The 22,197-nt window shown below is 34.7% G+C and overlaps 1 protein-coding gene across 1 annotated transcript in view; it reads left to right on the forward strand.

The window, feature by feature from the left end:
* The window catches only part of HMGN5 (high mobility group nucleosome binding domain 5), an 85,403-nt gene extending 65,698 nt beyond the window's left edge, over positions 1-19,705 (forward strand). The window contains exons 2-7 of the mRNA XM_025371715.1: positions 11,942-12,079; positions 13,852-13,881; positions 14,912-14,941; positions 15,183-15,236; positions 17,407-17,544; positions 18,524-19,705. Coding sequence (XP_025227500.1) covers positions 12,065-12,079; positions 13,852-13,881; positions 14,912-14,941; positions 15,183-15,236; positions 17,407-17,544; positions 18,524-19,126 — 870 coding nt within the window. The 5' untranslated portion in view covers positions 11,942-12,064 and the 3' untranslated portion in view covers positions 19,127-19,705. The remainder of the gene's footprint in view (positions 1-11,941; positions 12,080-13,851; positions 13,882-14,911; positions 14,942-15,182; positions 15,237-17,406; positions 17,545-18,523) is intronic.
* Positions 19,706-22,197: the final 2,492 nt, after the last annotated feature.

The following is a 22,197-nucleotide window of genomic DNA, read 5'->3' on the forward strand; positions in this document are numbered from 1 at the left end:
TGAGCTTTTTAAAATATGATTGTTGGCCGCGTGTATTTCTTCTTTTGAGAATTGTCCGTTCATGTCCTTTGCCCACTTTTTAATGGTGGTGTTTTATTTCTTCTAAATGTATTTAAGTTCCTTCCAGATGCTGGATATTAGACCTTTGTCAGATGCATAGTTTGCAACTTTTTTCCCATTCTGTAGATTGCCTGTCCAGTCTATTGGTAGTTGGATAGTTTTTTGTTTGTTTGTTGCTGTGCAGAAGCTCTTTAGTTTAATTAAATCCCACTTTTCAATTTTAGCTTTTGTTGGGATTGCTTTTGGTATCTTTGTTGTAAAATCTTTGTCTGTTCCTATTTCAAGGATGTCATCGCCTATGTTGTCTTTTAGGGTTTTTATACTCTTGGTTATTACATTTAAGTCTTTATCCATCTTGAGTTAATTTTTCTGTACGATGTAAGGAAAGGGTCCAGTTTCAGTATTCTGAGTATCGCTAGGAAGTTATCCCAGCACTGTTTATTGAACACGGAATCCTTTCCCTATTGACTGTTCTTGTCAGGTTTGTCAAAGATCAGATATTTTTAGGTGTGTGGTCTTTTTCTGGGTTTTGTATTCTATTCCATTGGTCTATGCCAGTACCATGCTGTTAGGTTATTTAGCCCTGTAGTATAGTTTGAATTTGGGTAGCATGATGCCTCCAGCTTTGTTCTTTTTGCTTAGGATTGCTTTGGCTATTGGGTCTTTTTTGGTTCCATATGAATTTTAAAACAGTTTTGTTCTAGTTCTGTGAAGAATGTGAATTGTAATTTAATGGGAATAGCATTGAATCTACAAATTGCTTTGGACAGTATGGCCATTTTAACGATATTGATTCTTCCTTTCCATGATCATGGCGTGTTTTTCTATTTGTTTGTGTCATCGCTGATTTCTCTGAACAGTGGTTTGTAGTTCTCCTTGTAAAGATCTTTCACCTCCCTAGTTTGCTGTAGTCCTAGGTATTTTGTCATTTTTGTGGCAACTGTAAATGAAAGTTTATTCATGACAGGTCTTGGCTTGACTGTTGTTGGTGTATAATAATGCTAGTGATTTTTGCATATTGATTTTTCATCCTGAGACTTTGCTGAAGTTGCTTATCAGTTTAAGTAGCTTTTGGCTGAGATGATGGGGTTTTTGAGAGATAGATTCATGTCATCTGCAATTCCTCTCTTCCTATTTCAATGCCCTTTATTTCTTTCTCTTGCCTGATTGCCTTGGCCAGAACTTCTAATACTATGTTGAATAGGAGTGGTGAGATGGGGCATCTTTGTCTTGTGCCAGTTTTCAAGGGGAATAATTCCAGCTTTTGTCCATTCAGTGTGATGTGGGCTGTGGGTTTATCATATATGTTTCTTATTCTTTGAGGTAAGTTCCTTCAATACCTAGTTTATTGAGAGTTTTTAACATGAAGGGATAAAGGTAAATAATTTTAATTTTTCATATGTTAGTGAAATTATGTGATATACACATGATGGTATATATGCCATATGTTCACCAGTCTTTTCTAGTCAACATCTTAAGCAAGGAGGCTAAATTATCCCACAGATCAGCTGGAAGATTCATATCTGCCCTTGTTTGCCTAAAATGGAAGCTGCAAGGTCTTATTTTCTATTCATTCTGGATACTCATAAAGTCCTTTTCAATCCCCACACAGTTCGTTTGCAGGAGTTCACCTAACTATACTCAATGCAGTGTTCCACTTCTCTGTAGTCAAGAAAGAAAAACAAAATGTCATCCATTCACCACTGCTTAAGAAAGACATAGCCTACATGGACAGCAAATGTCCAGTTATATAAAAAACCCACACAGCTGCACTGAGCCCTGGGAACGATGCCAGTATTGCTAATAGAGCAATGCTTCTCAATGTGTGGATACACTACCACTGGTGGTCCACAAGAAAATTTGTGGGGACACACTGGCAAATGTTTTAATAGTTACGTATTTGTTTTCCTGTGTATTAAGAAAAATATACTTAGCACACAAAATCTGTGTTCTCAAAAATATTACTTTTTGAGGATGGGTAAAAATTATGATATTATTATTAATTCCTTTACTTAAAATGCTCATCCATCTCTCTTGTTTGTCTTTGCCTCCTCAGTAAGTCCTTTCCTGACCCAACTTTCAGACTGTGTTAGTTGGTTCTTCCTCTGGTCCCCATACTATGTTTCACATACCTCGTTTATATCACATTTCAGATTACAGTGTAATTTTTATAAGCACGCTTATTTTTATTAGAGGGTGAGCCTCTCAAGAAGTAGAGTCAAATCTTTGTATCCTTAGTGCCTGATACAGAGGTTGGACCCTTGTAGTGCTCAATTAATATTTGTGGAATTAATGCATATGAATTACAACTGTGGTCAGAATAATTACGTTCTACAAGCATTGATCTAGTAGCTATTTCTCAGTTGGAGGCACGATGGCAGGGTATCTCAGGGAGAACTGAAAATTTAAAACTACGAGACAGGAAACCAAGCATAATTACTTCTCTATCAGATTAATTGCATTAGCAAAATTTTATATGATGAGTTTTCTTATAAATAATGGATTTCTGAACTAAGATTCAAAAGCAGAATCACTGAAAAAAATAAAGGTTGAAAGAACTGAAATTTAATTAAGAGAGCAGAGGTTCTGGAATCAAACTGCTCTGAGTTTGAATTCTTACTCAACAATTACTAGCTTTATCATCTGTAAACTTAGGACCAGAGATAATTCATATAAAAAGCCTAACAAAGTACCTTATACATAGTGGAAGCTGTTATTACTAATTTAAAGCATATGTTAGTAATTATCTACAAGTAGTAATTCTGTGAGATCTGGCCTAAGGGAAAAATATAAAGAAGTCCAGTTCTCCCCTCTTACTTTGTTACCATTCCTACCCCAACCCTCTCTCATGATAGCATTATGATCATTACCTTCCAGACTTATGCCAACTACCAGTCTAAAGCACACCTGGTCTCTCTCTCTCTCCAAAGTTCCTGGTATAAATCTTCCCTATACAAGGAAATAAATCATTTTCTAATTCACACTTTCCTGGTGGCAAGGAGATAATTGTTTAAATTTAAAAGCTTTTTTCATCTAATTTCTACTGGGTTAGAGTAAATCAGAATGCTGTCAAGCCAGGAAAGTACTTAAGTACGTAGAGAAGGTGACAATGAGTCAGTGTACTTTGTTGGAAAAATTACAGACCAAAAGTTTAAGTAGGAGACCAGATTTCTAGTCTCAACTTTGCTAATAACTTACTTAGAAACTTTAGGTGAGTTGTTTAACTGCTCTATGCTCAACTTCCTTACCTGAAGATGGTAAGTTCTATGCCGCCGAGATACTGGCTTATATTTTCAAAAAAAATAAAGCTGTATCCACCACTCCTGAAACCAAAATAAATTCCAGAGGACTGAACAAATATTTAACTATAAAAAGTGAAATGATATAATTTATAAAGAGAAGTGTAAATGGATTTGTTTATACCTTTGGAATAGGGAAATTCTTCTAAAGGAAAACACAACCAGAAGTAACAATGGAAAATGATAAGACTACATAAAAGCTTAAGTCTTCTCTCTAGAAAAAAATACCACTATTAAGAGCTGAAAAAATGAAAGAGAAAATCCAGTAGAAAAAGAAAGGATATGGTCGAAAAATTCACAGACAGGAAATACAAATGGTCATCAAACATATGAAAAGACGATCAGCTTCACCCGTAATTAAAGATATGCAAATCAAAAAACCTATTTCAACCTATTCAATTTTTAAAAACGAATACTTTTTCAGATACTAAATGCTGCTCAAGGTAATCGAAGAGATCACTTGGACTCGGGAAGGGGAACATCACACACCGGGGCCTATCACGGGGAGGGGGGAAGGGGGAGGGATTGCATTGGGAGTTATACCTGATGTAAATGATGTGTTGATGGGTGCTGACGAGTTGATGGGTGCAGCACAGCAACATGGCACAAGTATACATATGTAACAAACCTGCACGTTATGCACATGTACCCTAGAACTTAAAGTATAATAATAATAAATAAATAAAATAATTTTAAAAAAAGCATGCTTCTGTGTTGGTCAGAGTGTAAATTGGTGCTGCTCTCCAGTGCCAGTTCTTGCCACCTGTCTCTGAAGTACTTCTTTCCCAATCATTCTCAGAGATAACCCTCTTCCACTATTCCTATTTTCTGATTTGGCGTCCCACAGCCACTTTATAGTCTGGGACACTATGTGCAAATAAGTACTCTTTTCCGTCACACATCATGTCACCTCCTCTGCTTTCTGGAAAGTTCAAAGTACCTTCAGTATGGCTCTTTTTCTCTCTCCTACTCTTTGGAGTCTCTTCTCTGATAAACAAGTTCCACAAATTCCAAGAACCTAGCCAATGTAATTCTCAAATAGTCATTAGCAATTGGCTGACTGGAAGAAACGAAGACTTGAGTAAGCTCTTAAAATGTAAACAAAGCAAAAATTAATATTCAAGAAATTAATCCTACCACAGTTATTTTAAAGATGAAATTAAGATAACCAAATATAATAGAATGCTACCTTTTATAGACAAAAATTAGCATAAACTCACAAAACAATGTTTCTGTTTTCAAGAGCTATACAAATAATAATATTTTTCAGAGCAAAACCTATCTCACAAACCAAAAAAGCATGAACCATATATTTTATTACCTTTTTTATCTCCAGTGTGGGCCTTATTCAGAAGAAATTAAGTGCTAAATAGTATCCCATCTTACAATAAATTTAGAAGTAAACTACAACATAAAAACAAATAGGAAACTGAAGGAGTAATTATATTTTCCCTTAAACCTGAATTGATCATGTGTCTGTATATGAAGTAGACTAAACAATATATATTCCAACAAATAACTATTTAGAGAGCATATTTTTAAAAATATTATCTTATTTCCACTTAGACAATTTAACCCTGAAACCAAGGGAAGGAGTTCCAAAGATATGCTTAGTTTATTGGAAATAATGAAAATATGTAAATGTGGATTATACTATTGTCATTAAAATTTGTGAGAATTGAGCATGTCCATTTGCTTGAATGATTACTCATTTCAATATAAAATATAATTTTTTAAGGTTTTGAGTAGGTGGTAAATGATTGAAGCATGTCAGCTATTGTTTAACAAAGGAAGTGAGCATAGACTGAATTTAAAAAGGATAGAAATAAACAAACAAAAAAGAATGAGTCTTTGAAAAACAAGTAAATAATAGAATGTCACCATGTCCTTAGAAGGTAAGAGCGCACACACACACACACACACACACATATATATAAAAATGTCTCTGAATATGACTCTTAAGACATAATTTTTAATGATTCCTCCTTAGTGAATCTCCCCTTCTTTCTTCCTTCCTGTACGCTACCTTTGCTGTGCATTCTAGAGCGTTTTAAAATTTAATACCTTGTTGAACAGCCATTTGTCCGTTTATCCTCTTAAAGGACTATACAGTTAATGTTAGTAATAGCATAGATTGCCAATTCCCCATACAATAAAATCTACTTGAGCTCTACTACTTCATCAGAGTGTTCATATCTACACTTTGAGGATTAAAGACAACTAGTTTTAACATCGTTTTATCTCACCTTAAATGTGTCTAAATTAAAGCAAGCTCCAATTGATGGCCCATGTGTTTCAAATAATTTACAACAAAATAAAACAATTCGTAGGTTATATGAAGCTTGTTATAAAATGATCTGATAAGTAAGGCTCTAAGTGAATGGAGAAAGCCCAAAACAGGAAAAGGAAAAACAAATCCTAGCATAACACAAACTGAAGAAAATCAATTGCTACAGGCATCTAAAAAATCACATTTAACTTTAGCTTTTGGTTAAAATGACATCAGTTTACTAAATTGAATATTTTTCTTAATAAAGACGTTGGTTTCTAACACACAACCTATTTGACAGGTCGCCACTATTCTCTCATGAAGGGTGGTTATTTCTAATCAACCCTCACTAGTGAACAGTTGGACTACACCGAAAACTGATCTATTCTTGAAAATAGGCTCTTTTCTCATATAGGCAGCATGGGGCATTTATCAATTCTTGAATTCTTATTTCATTTCTTTTTATAAGAATAAACAGCATTCATGAACTTTCTAAGGAGAAAAAGCCTGAGCATTAAGGCCAATTAAAATAAATAAAGTGAAAATATAATTGCTTTAAACTAAAGATGTCATTTTTTCAATGTGCCACAATAGCCGCACAACTTCAGAAGTGTCACAATCTATGTTTTCATATTTTATAAGCTATGAATTAATATCTGTGCTTCTATAAGATGAGGATGAAGGTTAAATATTCCAAACATATTAAGATTTTAAATGTCTCATATTTCACGCAAAAACATAGTACCAAAAGTATAAATTAAGTTCAATAGATAGGACTTAGTAAATACCCTAGAAATTTTCTAAGAGAGTAGATATTAGGTGCTCTTACCACAAAACAATAATTTTTTGGTTGTTGAATGTGTTGACTTGCTTGACTGTAGTAATCATTTCATTATATGTATATCAAAACATCATGTTGTACATCTTAATATATACAATTAATCTTTTAATTTTAAACAATAAATATGTATTATAAATGAATTTAAGGGAAGAAGAAATCTTATAAAGTAAGAAAATTTGAAATTCTTTTCAAGTAAATGATGACACCTACTGGATGTTAGAAATCTTCAAATAACTTCTAACCGATAATGAATCTTATCTGCAATTTTATCTGAAAACCTCTCTTCTGGCAAGGGAAAGAAGAAAACATGGGCAAGCATTTGGATGTTCAAGATTAAAAACTCACATTCACTAGACTTACCTTAGACCAAAAAACAAATAAAGGAATAAGGTAAAAAGTAGTTTCTCTCTTCTGAATTTTCTACTTGTTGAGGTATAGAAAACTGACTAGAGAATACAAGTTTAAGATCACAGATGAGTGAGGATCCAATGAATCAGTAAAAAGATACATCCGAAGTAGGTTGACAGTCAGAGTTTCTTCTTGAGTTTTAAGGTCATTGCGATGGAACAGAACTCGTGTTTACCAAACGTATCATTTAATCATTAACATTTCTGTATAAATTGTATAATTGATGATATCACAACCATAGATAAAATTTATAGTAAAGAAGTGAAAAAAACTGCCTGATTATTTATTTTTATTTATTTATTTATTTATTATTATTATTTTTTTGAGACTCAGTCTCGCTCTGTCACCCAGGCTGGAGTGCAATGGCACGGTTTCGGCTCATTGCAACCTCTGTCTCCCAGGTTCAAGCGATTCTTCTGCCTCAGTCTCCCAAGTAGCTGGGATTACAGGCATCCACCACCACGCCCGGCTAATTTTTGTATTTTTGGTAGAGATGGGGTTTCACCCTGTTGGCCATGTTGACCTCGAACTCCTGACCTCAGGTGATCCTCCCGCCTCGGCGTCCCAAAGAGCTGGGATTACAGGGTGAGCCACTGCACCAGGCCAACTGCTTAAATTTTAATAGATGATCTTTGGCAAGTCATTTAAGCTCTCTGGACTTGTGCTTATTCCAAGGGTATTGAAACTAGAAAATCTCTATCAGTATCCTCTAAACTTGAATGTCTGAAAGCCTAAAAATAGCATTCTTTTAAATTGTTACTTTAAAAGTTGGTAGAAATTTTACAAATAGAAACATAAAATGCATTATATGCCTTCTACCCCTAGAAAGCCGCTCAATTTATTTTTACCACTGGAAAAATAATCTAGCTATCATATCAATGGCCACTCTTTAATTCAGTATTTTATTAGTCCTGGGTCTGCTGCAAATAAACATAGGGCATAGGAAGATTTGGGTCACCAGAATTATAGTTTTTCCAGAGTCAATCTCAGCTAAGTGGCATCATCAATCCAAATAAATTTCTCATATCAATCTTAAACAAGGCTCAGAAATAAGTGCATTGATGTATTTGGCTCACTGTAGACTTGTATTTATTTTACCCTCTGAAAATACCAACAAAAAATATCTAAAACACTGTGTTTTAATAATATGCTAGAAGTCTTGCATTATTTGCTGACAATAGTAAATAGTTTTCCAATTTTTTATTTTATTAAAATACAACGGAATAATAATGGTGTTGCATGAGATCAAAATTAGAGATATTTTAACAGAGAAAATAAAATTTTTCTTACTAGTCAATCAGTATTTTTGATACCCCTTTGCATGCAAAGTAGTGTATCTAGAATGCTTTTAATTAATCATATATATATATAATTTTAAACTATGAATATACAGAACATTTGAAGACCTGTTTTATCTTGGCTGTCTAGCATTTCTTTTCTCATAAATACTTAATATTTTCTTTTGGATTCTCTGCCTCAAAATATTTTAATGTTAATGTCTTTAATCTGTAGATTTTCATATCTTCCTGTGTCATTTTCAACTGGTTACTAAATGGACATGTTACAGTTCCTGTAAATTTTGGGAGCGGTAGTAGGCATGCTTAATAGCCAGGTAAAATAAGGGAATTCTGGCAATCAATTTTCCTAGTCATTAATAAAAAGAGAAACAAGCCAACGTAATTTTAGAAAAGAATAGTCCAGTAAAAAATCTCACTTTGACAATTACACAAAAATAACCTTTTTACTCTGCAATAATTTATCAATTTTAGAAAAATATATTGTAAAAGTAGTAAATTCTACAGAACGTATGTAGAGTGTGATATGCTGAGTAAATATTTGGGCAAAAGGAAATAAGTATATACAAGTTTGACCCAATTTGAAGAAGTTTGATGGAGTGGTTGGGAAAAAAAGGAAAAATCAAGCTTGCTTGTGTCATATGAGTGGTACAATCGAAACTGTATACTATAAAAGAAGGGAAGAATTTCTTAGGGCTAAAATGTGAAGAAGTCTTTTGTCAAAGAGGTGATATTTGGACTGGGTCTAAACAGTTTGGTAAACATTTGATAGGTGAAGATATATGGGGCTGAAGTCAGAGGTAATAATACTGCAAAGGCAAAGCGCCTGAACAGGTTTGCTAATGTAAAGGACCGCTCTGGTTAATGGTTAGAAGGAAGAACATGAGGAGATGGGGGATTGGGGTCAAGAAACAGAAGGATGTTTCACACTTAGAAGATGTTCTTTTGCATGCATGACTATTTTTTCAGTTTAATAAGATACAAATCACAGTTGCAACACGTTAGCCTTCAAGAAGGAAAACCCAGCCAAAAAAGAAAATTGCTGACAAATTTAAGAGGAGTTTTAGAGCTCACTGATCTGCACATTTTGCTTTTCTTCAAATTTCTAAGCTTTACCTTCCAAGGCTCCTCAAGATAATTTGTTTCAACCCACTTGGACTAGGCACTATGTTCCCTGAACAAGTACAAACTTTTCCTGCCTCTGCATTTGCTATAATGTAACAGTCTACCGAACTGTTCACAGGCAAGCCAAATTCCACTTCCTCAATCAAACCCTTTGCCAAATTACCTTAGTCCTAAAAGATCCTTCCCTCCTGTTTTATTATTGAATTTAGATTGCACCATTCAGATAATACAATCAGCTTTGATTTGTAAATAGGTATGCATCTGTTTGCTCAATCCTACAAAATTATAAAATTCCTTAAAGACAGAAGCTGTGTAATGCAACTTTGCGTGCTACAGGGTTTCGCATTTTCATAAGCTAGTCTACAAAAACAAAATCCGACTCACAAAATAATGCTAAATAAGAATTTGTTGAATGGATGCATTCCACGGCTGACAAATTTTCATTCCCTTCATTTTTCTCCTTATCCTTATGAGGCAATCCTTATATTAAAATCAATTTTTATGCTTATCTTCTAACTGCTGGAGAATAAAATGATTGAAACATATCTAGGTTCACCCAGGAATACTTTTACCATAAGGGCAAAATGTGACATCAGGAACATCTAGGGATTATCCCAATAACTATGGACCAAGGAAGCAATTTAAATGTCTTTCTGATTTACTTGCTTGAATTAGAATGCAGTATGAAGTTGGGGGAAGGAAACTGAGCAGCAGTCACGCAGGCTTATTCTACCTGATCTATTTAATTCCACACTATCAGTGCTGGGGAAGAATGGGCAATAATAATAATAATAATATAAAAATATAACAAAATAAAAATAATATAATAAAACAATAGTAAATATAATTATAATGGGTTATTCTGTTAGGCTGTATTTTTGCTTGAAGGGATGGTTTGGCACTCTGTAGCAGATATAGTGTTTATCTCTTAAACTAATTATTCCAAATTTTTTAACCTACATGAACACAAATGAATTCTTCCTAAAGTAACTGTTCAAAAGGTTAACTTTCTTTTTTTTTTTTTTTTTTTTTTTTTTTGGAGACGGAGTCTCGCTCTGTAAGCCCAGGCTGGAGTGCAGTGGCCAGATCTCAGCTCACTGCAAGCTCCGCCTCCCGGGTTTACGCCATTCTCCTGCCTCAGCCTCCCGAGTAGCTGGGACTACAGGCGCCCGCCACCTCGCCCGGCTAGTTTTTTTGTATTTTTTAGTAGAGACGGGGTTTCACCGTGTTATCCAGGATGGTCTCGATCTCCTGACCTCGTGATCCGCCCGTCTCGGCCTCCCAAAGTGCTGGGATTACAGGCTTGAGCCACCACGCCCGGATTAACCCTCCAGGATAAGGATTTGGGTTGTTGTTTGGGAGCACTTTTATACACAACCACATCAAGGCGCCTCTGAGAAAGGGCGGTGGGGAATTAGATCCTCTATTTTAATCATATTTATTCCAAAGTAATTTATTCATCAATCTCCACCTCAACCCTGAAACCTTTAGGTCTCAGAAACTGACACTGAAAGGCACCTATAAGCCTCTCTTACAGTCGAAAGTCACCTAAATATGGCTGGGATTAGAGTGACGCTGTGGAGACATTCTCCTTTGGCAAAAATTTTAAAGGACCGCCTAGAAACTCAGTAATGAAGATACTTAGTATTTTTAGACAATCTTTTTAAATATCAAAATTCTTGCAAAAAAGTCCATGATTTTAAGTTTTTTCAAAAATTTAAATAAAGACAGGATCCTACCCTACACTTGCGTGACTCACCCCACTCGCCTCATCCTAGTCTCCTGGGTTTTTGTCACAAGCTTAAATTTTGTGCCTGAGGTGAGTACCTCAATCGCCTTATGCTAGTCTAGGTTCTGAGTCCTAAATACTTTCGTGGATAGCACCTTCTTGAGTCCTTTCACTAAATGCAACCTTCAGATTAAAAATCTATTCTCAGGGCTTTTCCTTTGGATAGACCTCTGCTATTACACATTTCCCTCGGAGTCCCACTGAATTCTTCGTATACCCGCTCCAAGTGGGATAACGGTATAGCTCCCAGTTTTGTCGCTACTCTCCACCTGCGGAAAACACGCCATTTTGGCACCCTCTCCTTGCCAGCACCACAGTTCTGCTTTGGGGTGATGTTCCCACACCAGAGAAACATCTCCACTCTTTTGCACTTTCTGAATGAATGTTCCTGTCGGTTCAACACCATCCCGCCCAAGGTGGCAGGGAAAGACCGGAGCCCAGACTCAACTGGTCTTAAAAGCACTTTCCCCGCTAGGAATAGGGAAGGGTGGCGGGTTTGGAGATTGTGAAGAAAGCAACTGTTGTGGCTTTCGTCTGTCATTATAACATAAAAGAAAAAAAAAAAACTGATCAAGACAGCTCTGGCTTTCCTGCCGTTCTTATTCCTGATCGCTTAGCCCTTGCTAAGTTCGCGTGCTCCTCCACTACACCAGCGGTTGGAGCCGACAGGGAACGAGGGCTTCGGGCAAGTTCGCGGGCCACACCCCTCAAAGCCGGCTGCCTCTCTTTATTGGCCTGAGAACCTGTCACTCCAATGTGGCTCCCACTCCGGTTAACCATTCACGTAGTTTGGTTGCGTCTTGGCGTGTTTAATGTTGCCAATAACGAGGAATTTTTTTTTTTTTTTTTTTTTAGAGGAGAGTACAGGTCGTGCTGCAATTAGTTCATTGAAAACTCATTTGCTCTTGGAGCAGTCAGGCAGTGACTGCCTTCGGCTTTTTTTCTGCTGACTAAGATCTCCTATAGAGAGCTACAACAATGCCCAAAAGAAAGGTAAGTGAGATGGAAAGACAGACGGGGAATTAGCTGCTGAGTTACCTATTTCCTAATAGGAAGAATTTATTTATTTGTTTGTTTGGGTTTTTTTTTTTTTTTTTTTTAAAGCTTTTTGGCTTCTTCCATTTTGTGATGTAATGAAACGGAAAGGGGGAGAAGGGCAAAGAGCAGTCGGTGTAAGGTTTAGGATGGTGTTGCATGCAACTGGTAGTTCACTTTTGGAGTGTTTTGTTTAAGGGGAGAATCTCTTGAAAGGTGTCTCCATGCTGAATTACAAACAGCCATAGCGCTGTGCTGTCGCTTCCTACCCCAACCCCCTTCCTCCGCTTACCCTATTGGAGAATACTTCTCCCAACCACACTTCAGTATCCTCCTCTGCCACCGGCTTTTCTTGGGTAACCGTCCCGTCTGGGGAACGAAAGCCATGGCTTTCTCCTGTATTTGCCTTTGTTCTTCCCGTTTTCTTTTTTCTTTTTTTTTTTTCTTCCCTCCTCCTCCACTTCTTGTCAGGCCAGATGGCTATGCAATGGTAATCCTGTGCCATTAGGCGGCGCAGACTTCAAACTGTCCTAGAGAAAAGAGATTCACCGCTGTAATTAAAAACTTTAGGGGTGAGAAAGCTGGACCTTCCCTAGCTCTTTAGCTAAAGATGGGAAGATTATAAGGAAACAGCGTCGGATAAACTTGCCGATGTTGGGGTAGCATGAATTTGTTGACTTTAGTAATGCAGAATTGATCTGAGCCTTTCGAGCTCCACAGGTCTTCTGCAAACCCTCACTTCACAATTCCTGGCTCCTTTCAGACAGGAAACAAGTTCACGCTCGGCGTTTTTTTTTTGGTTGTTGTTTTGTTTTGTTTTGTTTTTTTCTTAGTCCCCTAGAAGTGAAATCGAACGCTGTTTCATTGCTTGGTAAAACCGTAAAACACTGTGCTAACTTAAGACATTATGATTGTTTCTGGATTATTCCTATAAACAAGTCCACCTTCCTTATTCCTAAAACATAGAAATAATACTGAAATTCCCCCGTGCTCTGTGATTGTATGAATCGTGCAATAGCTTGATAATTCTCAGGCTAAAGGGCTGCTCAGATATGGAAAGCAACTGTTTCTAATCACCATCCCCCCCGTCCTGAGATTCCCGCCACTGTGCTTTTCTATACTTGTGCAGTAGGTCTTTCTGTTTTGCAGAGCTGACAGCAACCTTAAAGCAGGTAGTGGCGGGAAGTTTTAAAATCGGCGGCCAGTGTCTTAGAATAAAGCATTGACTTTGTAGCAAAGAGGTCTACGCCACAAAACACTGTGGGGGCTGTAATTCTTGCATGCAAAACTTGGAAAGAATAGTCCAGAGTCAGTGGAGAGGTTAAGATAGGTACAATTGCATGGCAAACATAAGGCAAGAAAGGGAAATTGCATGAAGCTCCGCCTTCATTTGACCCACCCCCACATTTTTGGCTTTTACATTATCTAAAGCAGGTGGATTTCAAAATTACAAAGGTTTACTTTCAGGAGATGCAATTTACACAAAAGGATGAAATTAACTATCAATTGTGTTAAAGTATGTCTTGTGCATGCAGTTGCATCTTGGCGCACATTAGTAAAACAGCAGTATGTAGCGTGGTTCCTAAGAAACAACACGTGTCTACTTGAGCAGGAACCCAGGAGAAAGTAATAAGCAATTATATTGAAATTTGTAATCCGCAGGCAGTGTTTTCTGATTTATGTGTTTATATCAATGACCTTATTTCTGTGTGGTTTTCTCCTCTGTGTAGGCTGCAGGTCAAGGTGATATGAGGCAGGAGGTGAGTTTCTTTAGTCTTAGCATCTATTGGGAAAAACCACTCGTTTTATAAACTTGACACACATAAGCAGCTAAAAAATAGATGCTGGTTGGTATATTTGTACAATATGAGTACCAATATGGTATGCCAGTGAGCTCTCTCAAAAATATATATCTGAATTTCGGAAGAGAGGACTTTTTTACATTGCCATTCAAAATAAAAGAAAAGGCTTTTGCACTTTTTTTAAATAGAAATGATGTTAAGGAAATATTCTTGACCATAGAGATGTGCTAATATTTTATTTGGGTGTTTTGTGAGTTAGACTATCATTTTGGTGTGTGTACTTTACAGGCTTACATGTTGCTTATTTTAGAAAGTTGAGGCTCTAAATGTTCACATATGTGAAACATTTCTTAACGTACTATATAGTCTTTGTTATTGTATTCAATGTATATTGTTCTAACTCTTAGAGTATGCCATCTTCTATATGTCCTACAAAGCGAGAATCATTGTTGTGCAACAATTATATTAAAGAAACCTCTCAGTTTACCTTTATGGCCTTATTAATGTTCTGGTCAATGCATATTATTAATTTTAATCTAATTAATGCACAATAAAAATATACTGAGTGTGAAAAAATATATATATATAGTAAGTATTAAAAACTGCAAGCTTCTTGGAATTTAAGACCTTATTGTGCTTGTTCAGATGTAGAGAGAACTTCTTCCTTTTAAGCAAAATAATTGCTTTGTCATTTGGCAAGAAAAGGCTATATTTTCATTTCTAAATGTGCTCCTTGTTACTAGCTACTGTGTTAATTTAGCCTAGCCACTTAAGCTTAATTTAGGACTTTTTCTTTAGTATATAAAGTGTTCAGAGGAAGGAAAAATCAAAACTTGTATTTCTCTTGTATTTTCTAACCAAATTCACAATTGCTTCTTTAATGACAATATTTATGTATTGTTACACCAAATATTTTGACCTCAATAAAAGTAATTCTAGCTTTTTGTATCCATAATTCACTTAACAGACTTTTGTTTTTAACTTATAGCCAAAGAGAAGATCTGCCAGATTGTCTGCTGTAAGTAATCTTTTCAAAAAGCAGCCCATGTATTATGAAATGTCATTTTAAAATTTAGGGAATCCTAAAAAATTCAATACACGATTTATTTTTGAAGTTTTAAGAAAAATTTTCACACCAAGGAAATGTGTTTTTTTTTTTCTAATGCTCATTTATTTTAATTCAGAGGTTGGATTTCATTTTTAACATTCTTTCTTCAAATGTGATTTTTTTCCTTTTCTTTTCCCACAACTTGATGCAGATGCTTGTGCCCTTTACACCAGAGGTAACGCCCAAAAGAACATCAAGTTCAAGGGTAAATATTCAACTTAGAATATTGAAATAAATTTGCTTTTTTAAAAAAAAAATAATTTTTGAAATGGCATACAGCTGATCATTTTACTTTGCTTATATTTTGTTCTGTTAGTAATATATTATATTCTTTCATATGATACATGTACACCCCTTGGGTGGGGAATATTTGCTCCTGTTTTATGATTGTCCACAGTGTTTTGACATTTTCATTGGGTAGAGACAAAACAATTTCAGTTGGATAGGCCCATTAAATGTACATGCCTTTGCTATCATATAGTGACAATACTGTTTCCCTGGGAAAACAAAAGGTGAAAACAGTAGTAACCCCAAAGTTGTGCTTTGTAATAAAAGTAGTAACTAACATTTGATAATATTTTACAGTTGGCAAAGTATATATAAGATTATATATAATTATTTACATAATATATATGTGAGATGTATTTGCATATGTTAATTTCAAATGGACACAATTGATTTTGTATAGACTTATATACTCTGGTATTGTGGCTAAAGGCATGTAGAAATAGATACAATCTCAATATTTAGTTTACTGTTAATTGCTTAATACATAAGAATATTGGTTGAATTCCTGAAATCATAAAAGGTTAAAGCTATGAGAAACATTAGAGAGCATCTAATCCTATCACTTTGTAGTTGAAGAAAGTATAAACTGTCATCATGCTCATAAATGAAATCCTTTGTTAAAAAATATTGCTAAACTTAGGGCAATTGAAGTTTTAGTAATAATTGATATATTTAATGGTGACAAAAGAAAGTGTTTTTTTCTGCATTTTACTTTTCAAGTCCACTATTATGTCAGGTTAAATATTCAACTTTTAAGTTTTTAAAACAGTAAATACAGCGTTTTCTTTTAAAAAGAAAAGTAAGTCCAGACGTGGTGGCTTACGCCTGTAATCTGAGTATTTTGGAAGGTCGAGGTAGGCAGATTGCTTGAACACAGGAGTTTGAGACCAGCCTGGGCAACATAGTGAATCACCATCACCACAGAAAATACAAAAGTTAGCCGGGCATGCCTGTAGTCCCAGCAGCTTGGGAGGCTGTTGTGGGAGGATTGCTTGAGCCTGGGAGGAGGAGGATGCATTGAGCAGAGATTGCCTCACTCCAGCCTGGGCGACAGAGGGAGTCCCTGTCTCAAAAAAAAGACAAAAGAAGAAAAGAAAGAAAAGAAAAGGAAAGGAAAGGAAAGGAAAGGAACGGGAGGGGAAGGGAGGGGAGGGGAGGGGAGGAAAAAAAGAAAAGAAAAGAAAAAAAGAAAAGAAAAGGGCTAGACTAAAACGTATACTATGTAACCATACACTTTACCCTCCTTGGCTGTTTCTCATGTGTTAAAAGAGTAATAACTTATATCTATATTATAAGTTACAGTTTCTAAAGCTTTTTTTCCATGTGTTTTGTCATTTTCTCCTTATAACATCCCTGTGAGGTGAGTGGTATTAGTCTCTTTTTATATTTGAAAGTAACAGCCTCAAAGATACTTATGCCTTTGCTCAAGATCACATCACGTAAGTGGCAGATCTAGAATTCAAACACAGGTTTTCTGGCCCCTCAATCCAGTGATCTTTCTATTACATACACGGGTAGGCAAAAAATTTTCTTGATAAAGTCGTCGTGAATCAGGGCATTCCAAACTTGTAGATACAAAGATTGAAACACTTACATCACCGTAAGGTCTTTTAAAACTCTATCTAAATTGATGTTCTCACTAACAGCATTTCTCTTAATTATTACCAATGGAGGCTTAACAATCAACAAAACCCTGTTCCTTATTAATTAGACTTGACAAAAATAAACTGACCCTCTCTGGTCAGAAGGAATTAATTGATCAGTCTAACTTGATGCCAGCAGTTTGTCCTTGGCAGCAACTAGTCAGCATTCTAACTGGTTGCCTCTCATCTATATCACTCAACTTAAAAGAAAATTTATTTTATTTGTATCAAGGGAACATTGTGCATTTTTAATGCTGTTTTAGGCTTACAATGAAACTTACAATGAAGGTATTATATGATAATTTTATTGATATCAGGTTTATATGTGATACTTTAAAACATTTGCATAAATTATTACAATAGCTGGTAAAATAATTGTGACCATTTAATCAACACAGCAGTTAAACTGTACATTTACTTTTATTGTTTTATATTGCTTGGCAGAAAATGAAGACAAAAAGTGATATGATGGAAGAAAACATAGATAAAAGTGCCCAAGCAGTTGCTGAAACCAAGCAAGAAGCAGTTCTTGAAGAAGACTACAATGAAAATGCTAAAAATGGAGAAGCCAAAATTACAGAGGTATCTTCTAATGTTAACAGTTTTATCTATTTGAAAGTTTAACAATGGGTACAACTGAAAGAAATCCTATTTGCCTTTTAGTTTACAAGTTGGAAAAAATTAAGTGAGCCGTGGTTCAATAGTATAATGGTATCTAAGGGGAAAATAAAATTAACTTAAAATATGAGAATTTAGAGGGACCAGTAGTGCGAGCAGTGGCTTAGCATTGCTGCTACTAGAACAATGCCAATGATTATGACTTAGTACTAACATAACCACCTTCTCATTAAATACAGGCCAATCTTTATTCATTTTATCAGCACACAGGCTATTTGTAACTCCCTTTTCCAGAATTTATGATTCTTTTATTTCCTTTGTAGATGGCAAAGCAAATCATTATATAAATGTTTTTAACCTTATTTTGCATATTTAATGCATACAGCATTTTTAGGTATTGTAATAAAACACTGAAAATGGGATGTAGTCACCAAATCTATAAACTAAACATATGCAAATATGGAAAATCTTTTGTAAGTTATCTTATAATATCTGGTATAGTACTTTTCAAGAAATTTTTACATAAAAAAATATCATTATTATAGAAACAAAATATGTTATTTTTCCAAGGATTATATTTTGTTTACATGCATAGTCCTCATTAAGAATTGCTGATATAGAATAAATACAAGTCATCCTTTAAGTATTTACTTTGTGCTTCATATTTGAAATGAAAATTATTTATAAGTGTTTCTGTATTTATTGTTTCAAATATCTATTTGTAGATATTTCTGTGGACATATTTTAGTTAATCGCATTTCTTAGAATGTTTTCTCATAATGTGATATTTAGCAGGCTTCTTTCACAGGAAAATTACTTTCTTTAAAAGAAGTATTAGTCTTTTTGTGAAATAGATGTAATCCAGTGTAAATATTTAGGGGAAATGGGTCTAAATTTACTAACAGAATCTTGTTTTGTTTTTTTTTTTCCACCATGCATACAGGCACCAGCTTCTGAAAAAGAAATTGTGGAAGTAAAAGAAGAAAATATTGAAGATGCCACAGAAAAGGGAGGAGAAAAGAAAGAAGCAGTGGCAGCAGAAGTAAAAAATGAAAAAGAAGATCAGAAAGAAGATGAAGAAGATAGAAACAAAGAAGAGAAAGGGGAAGCTGGAAAAGAAGACAAGGATGAAAAAGGGAAAGAAGATGGAAAAGAGGATAAAAATGGAAATGAGAAAGGAAAAGATGGAAAAGAGGAAGATGCAAAAGAGAAAGAAGATGGAAAAAAAGGTGAAGACGGAAAAGGAAATGGAGAAGATGGAAAAGAGAAAGGAGAAGGTGAAAAAGAGGAAGAAGATAGAAAAGAAACAGGAGATGGAAAAACGAATGAAGATGGAAAAGAGAAGGGAGATAAAAAGGAGGAGAAAGATGTAAAAGTCAAAGAAGATGAAAAAGAGAGAGAAGATGGAAAAGAAGATGAAGGTGGAAATGAGGAAGAAGCTGGAAAAGAGAAAGAAGATGAAAAAGAAGAAGAAGAAGAAGGAAAAGAGAAAGAGGAGATCAAAGAAGAAGATGGAAAAATAGAGGAGCCACAGAGTATTGTTTAAAACTGCCCTATATAGTTTCATAATTTGGTAACATGTACCTTCATGTTGTAAAGTTAATAGAGATAAATATTTTTATCAAAAATTTTATAAACACAGTCTTTCTTTAGCATTGATTTAATTTCAGAACATCTTCATATTGATTTTTAGCCATAAAGTTTCTAACATGGAACATTTATCTATAAATTTTGTGATTATAGTAGTGGAATATATAGAAAAAATATGCTTTCAACTTTGCGAGTGAATTTCGTGTTGTGTAAGTTATGTGTCAAATCTTTGAATTTTAATTTTACTCTTTTATATATGTGATAATTTCATAAAGTGAGGGATCCCAAAAAAAGAGTTGCATCCAACGTTCTTGTTCTCTAGGATGCTTTTATAAAGAAGGTGAACTATTTTCATGTAATGCTAAGAGTTAAACTTATCTTTCCCAAATATAACTTTATTATTAGCTTGGGAAAAAATGAAATTGTATTTGCATTTTTAAAATAAATACATATGTTTATTTCAGAAGGGCAGTTTTGATTATATGTGAATGCACAAATTTTACTGGATTTATCTTAATAAAAAGACTGACGATGATTGTGTTTTGTTATATCTTCAAAAATGTAGCTAGTGAAATATTATGCTTAATTTTTTTCTATTGTGGTTTTCATGAAAATATTTAAATATTCACTGACATAAAATTAATATAACATAAAATTCACCATTTTAATTATAATAAAAATAATAAAGTATGTAACTCAATGTTTGTCAGTATATTCACAATGTTGTGTCCACTGTTTAATTCCAGAGCATTTTTATCACCCAAATCAGAAACAAAGCACCAATTAGCAGTCTCTCCCCATTTTCCCCCAACCTATCCCCCACCTTCCATCCCTTGGCAACCGCTAATCTGCCTTCTGTCTCTATGGATTTGTCTATTCTGAACATTTAATATCAATGTAATCGCACAATATGTGTGTGGCCTTTGGTGTCTTGCTTCTTTAACTTAGCAAAACGTTTTCAGGTCAATCCATGTTCTAATTTGTATCATTACAGCAGGTCTCAATTTTGTTCAATGCTGTTTAGTTGTAATGTTGATGAGAAAATAGATTCCCAGCCGGGGCCACTGTTTGCGGAGTTGGCAAGTTCTTGCCATGTCTTCATGAGTTTTCTGCAGGTATTTCAGTTTCCTCGTCCGCCCCTAGGTTAATTAGCATGCCTAACGATCCCAGTATGAGAGTGTGTGTGTGTGTGTTCCCTGTGATGGACTGGAGTCCTGTCTAGGATGGGTTCCCGCTTTGCCTTCTGAGCTGCTGAAATAGGCTGCAGCGATCCACTACTGTAAACTGGAATAAGCATGTAAATAATTATCTTGTTCTTATTAATTGTTCTTAATTGTATGAATAGCTTATATTTATTTCAATGTTTAACATTGGAAGTATTTTAGCCTTTATTTAGAAGTTTGGTGATGCTGTGACCAGAAATATTTGGTAGGAACTTTTATCTATTTCAATTAGCCTATTGGTAAAATTGGTTTCCTTATGTGTCGCTTAACTTAAAATTACAGTTTCTAAAAACCTGTCAACGATGTTAAGTGAGGACTTACTGTATTTTATTTGTTCTAATGGCTGAATAATATTCTGTTAATATACCACATTATGTTTGTTGATGGGCATTTGGGTTTTCTCCATGCTTTTTCAATTATAAATAATAATGCTGTGAACATTTATGTGCAAGTTTTTTTTGTGGATGTATGTTCTCATTTCTTCTAAGTATATATCTAGGAGTGAAACTGTTGGATTTTATAATAGTTCTATGCATAAATTTTTGAGGAACTTTTGGACTTTTCCAAAGTGGCTTCAGCATTTTATATTTCTACTAGAATTTTATGAGTGTTCTAATTTCTCCACGTCCTTGCTAACACTTATTACATGTTTTTTATTATAGCCATTCTAGTAGAGTGATTTGGAAGTGATGCAAATCATGTGATCTTGATTTGCATTTCTTTAATGATGTTGAGCATCTTCTCATGTGCTTATTGGCCATTTGTATATCTTCTTTGGAGAAACGTCTATGCAAATCATTTTCCATTATTTAATTGGGTTGTCTCTTTAGCCTTGAGTTCTAAGATATGTATATCTTTTACATACAAGTCCCTTGTCAGATATATGATTTGCAATATTTTTCTCCCATTCTATGGTTTTCATTTTCTTGATAGTGTCCTTTGATACACAAATTTTTAATTTTTATGATCAATTCATTTATTTTTTTCTTTTATAGCTTATGTTTTTGGTGGTATATCTAAGAATCTTGTCAAACCCTGGGTTACTAAGATGTACACATATGTTTTCTTCTAAGAGTTGTATGCTTTTTTCTCATACATTTAGGTCTTTGGTACATTTTATGTTAATTTTTGTATATGAAGTGGAGATCAATTTTCACTCATTTACATTTCGCTATCCATTTGCCCAACTATTATTTATTGAAAAATTCTTTCCCCATTCAATAGCTTTGGCACCTGTGTCAAAATCAATAAACCATAGACGTATGGGTTTATTTCTGGACCCTGAATTTTGCAACGTTGACCTATGTCAATCTTTATGTCAGTACCAACATTTTGATTACTGTAGTATTAGAGTAAGTTTGACATCAGAAGTGTCAGTTCTCCAACTTTGCTCATTATTTTGGGTCCCCTGCAATTCCACATAAATTTTAGGATTCTCTTGTCCATTTCTGCAAAAACAAGGCAGGAAGCAGTTGGTGTTTTTATTGGGATTGCAATTAATATGCAGATAAATTTGGAGAATATCGCCATTTTAACAATACTAAATCTTCCAATCCATGAACACAGTATGTCTTTCCATTTATTTAGGTTCTCTTTAATTTCTTTCAGCAATAATTTGTATTTTTTTTTCTTTTTGGTGTACAAGATTCCCACCACTTCCTTGGCTACATTTATTCCTGTTAATCTTTGCTGGTGTAAGTGAAATTCTTAATTTCCATTTTGGATCATTCACTGGGAGGGTATAGAAATACAACTGGTTTTTGTATATAATCTTGTATTCTGCAATTTGGCTGAACTTATTTAT

This window comes from Theropithecus gelada, chromosome X (assembly GCF_003255815.1).
Source record: "Theropithecus gelada isolate Dixy chromosome X, Tgel_1.0, whole genome shotgun sequence".
Classification (NCBI taxonomy): Eukaryota; Metazoa; Chordata; class Mammalia; order Primates; family Cercopithecidae; genus Theropithecus; species Theropithecus gelada.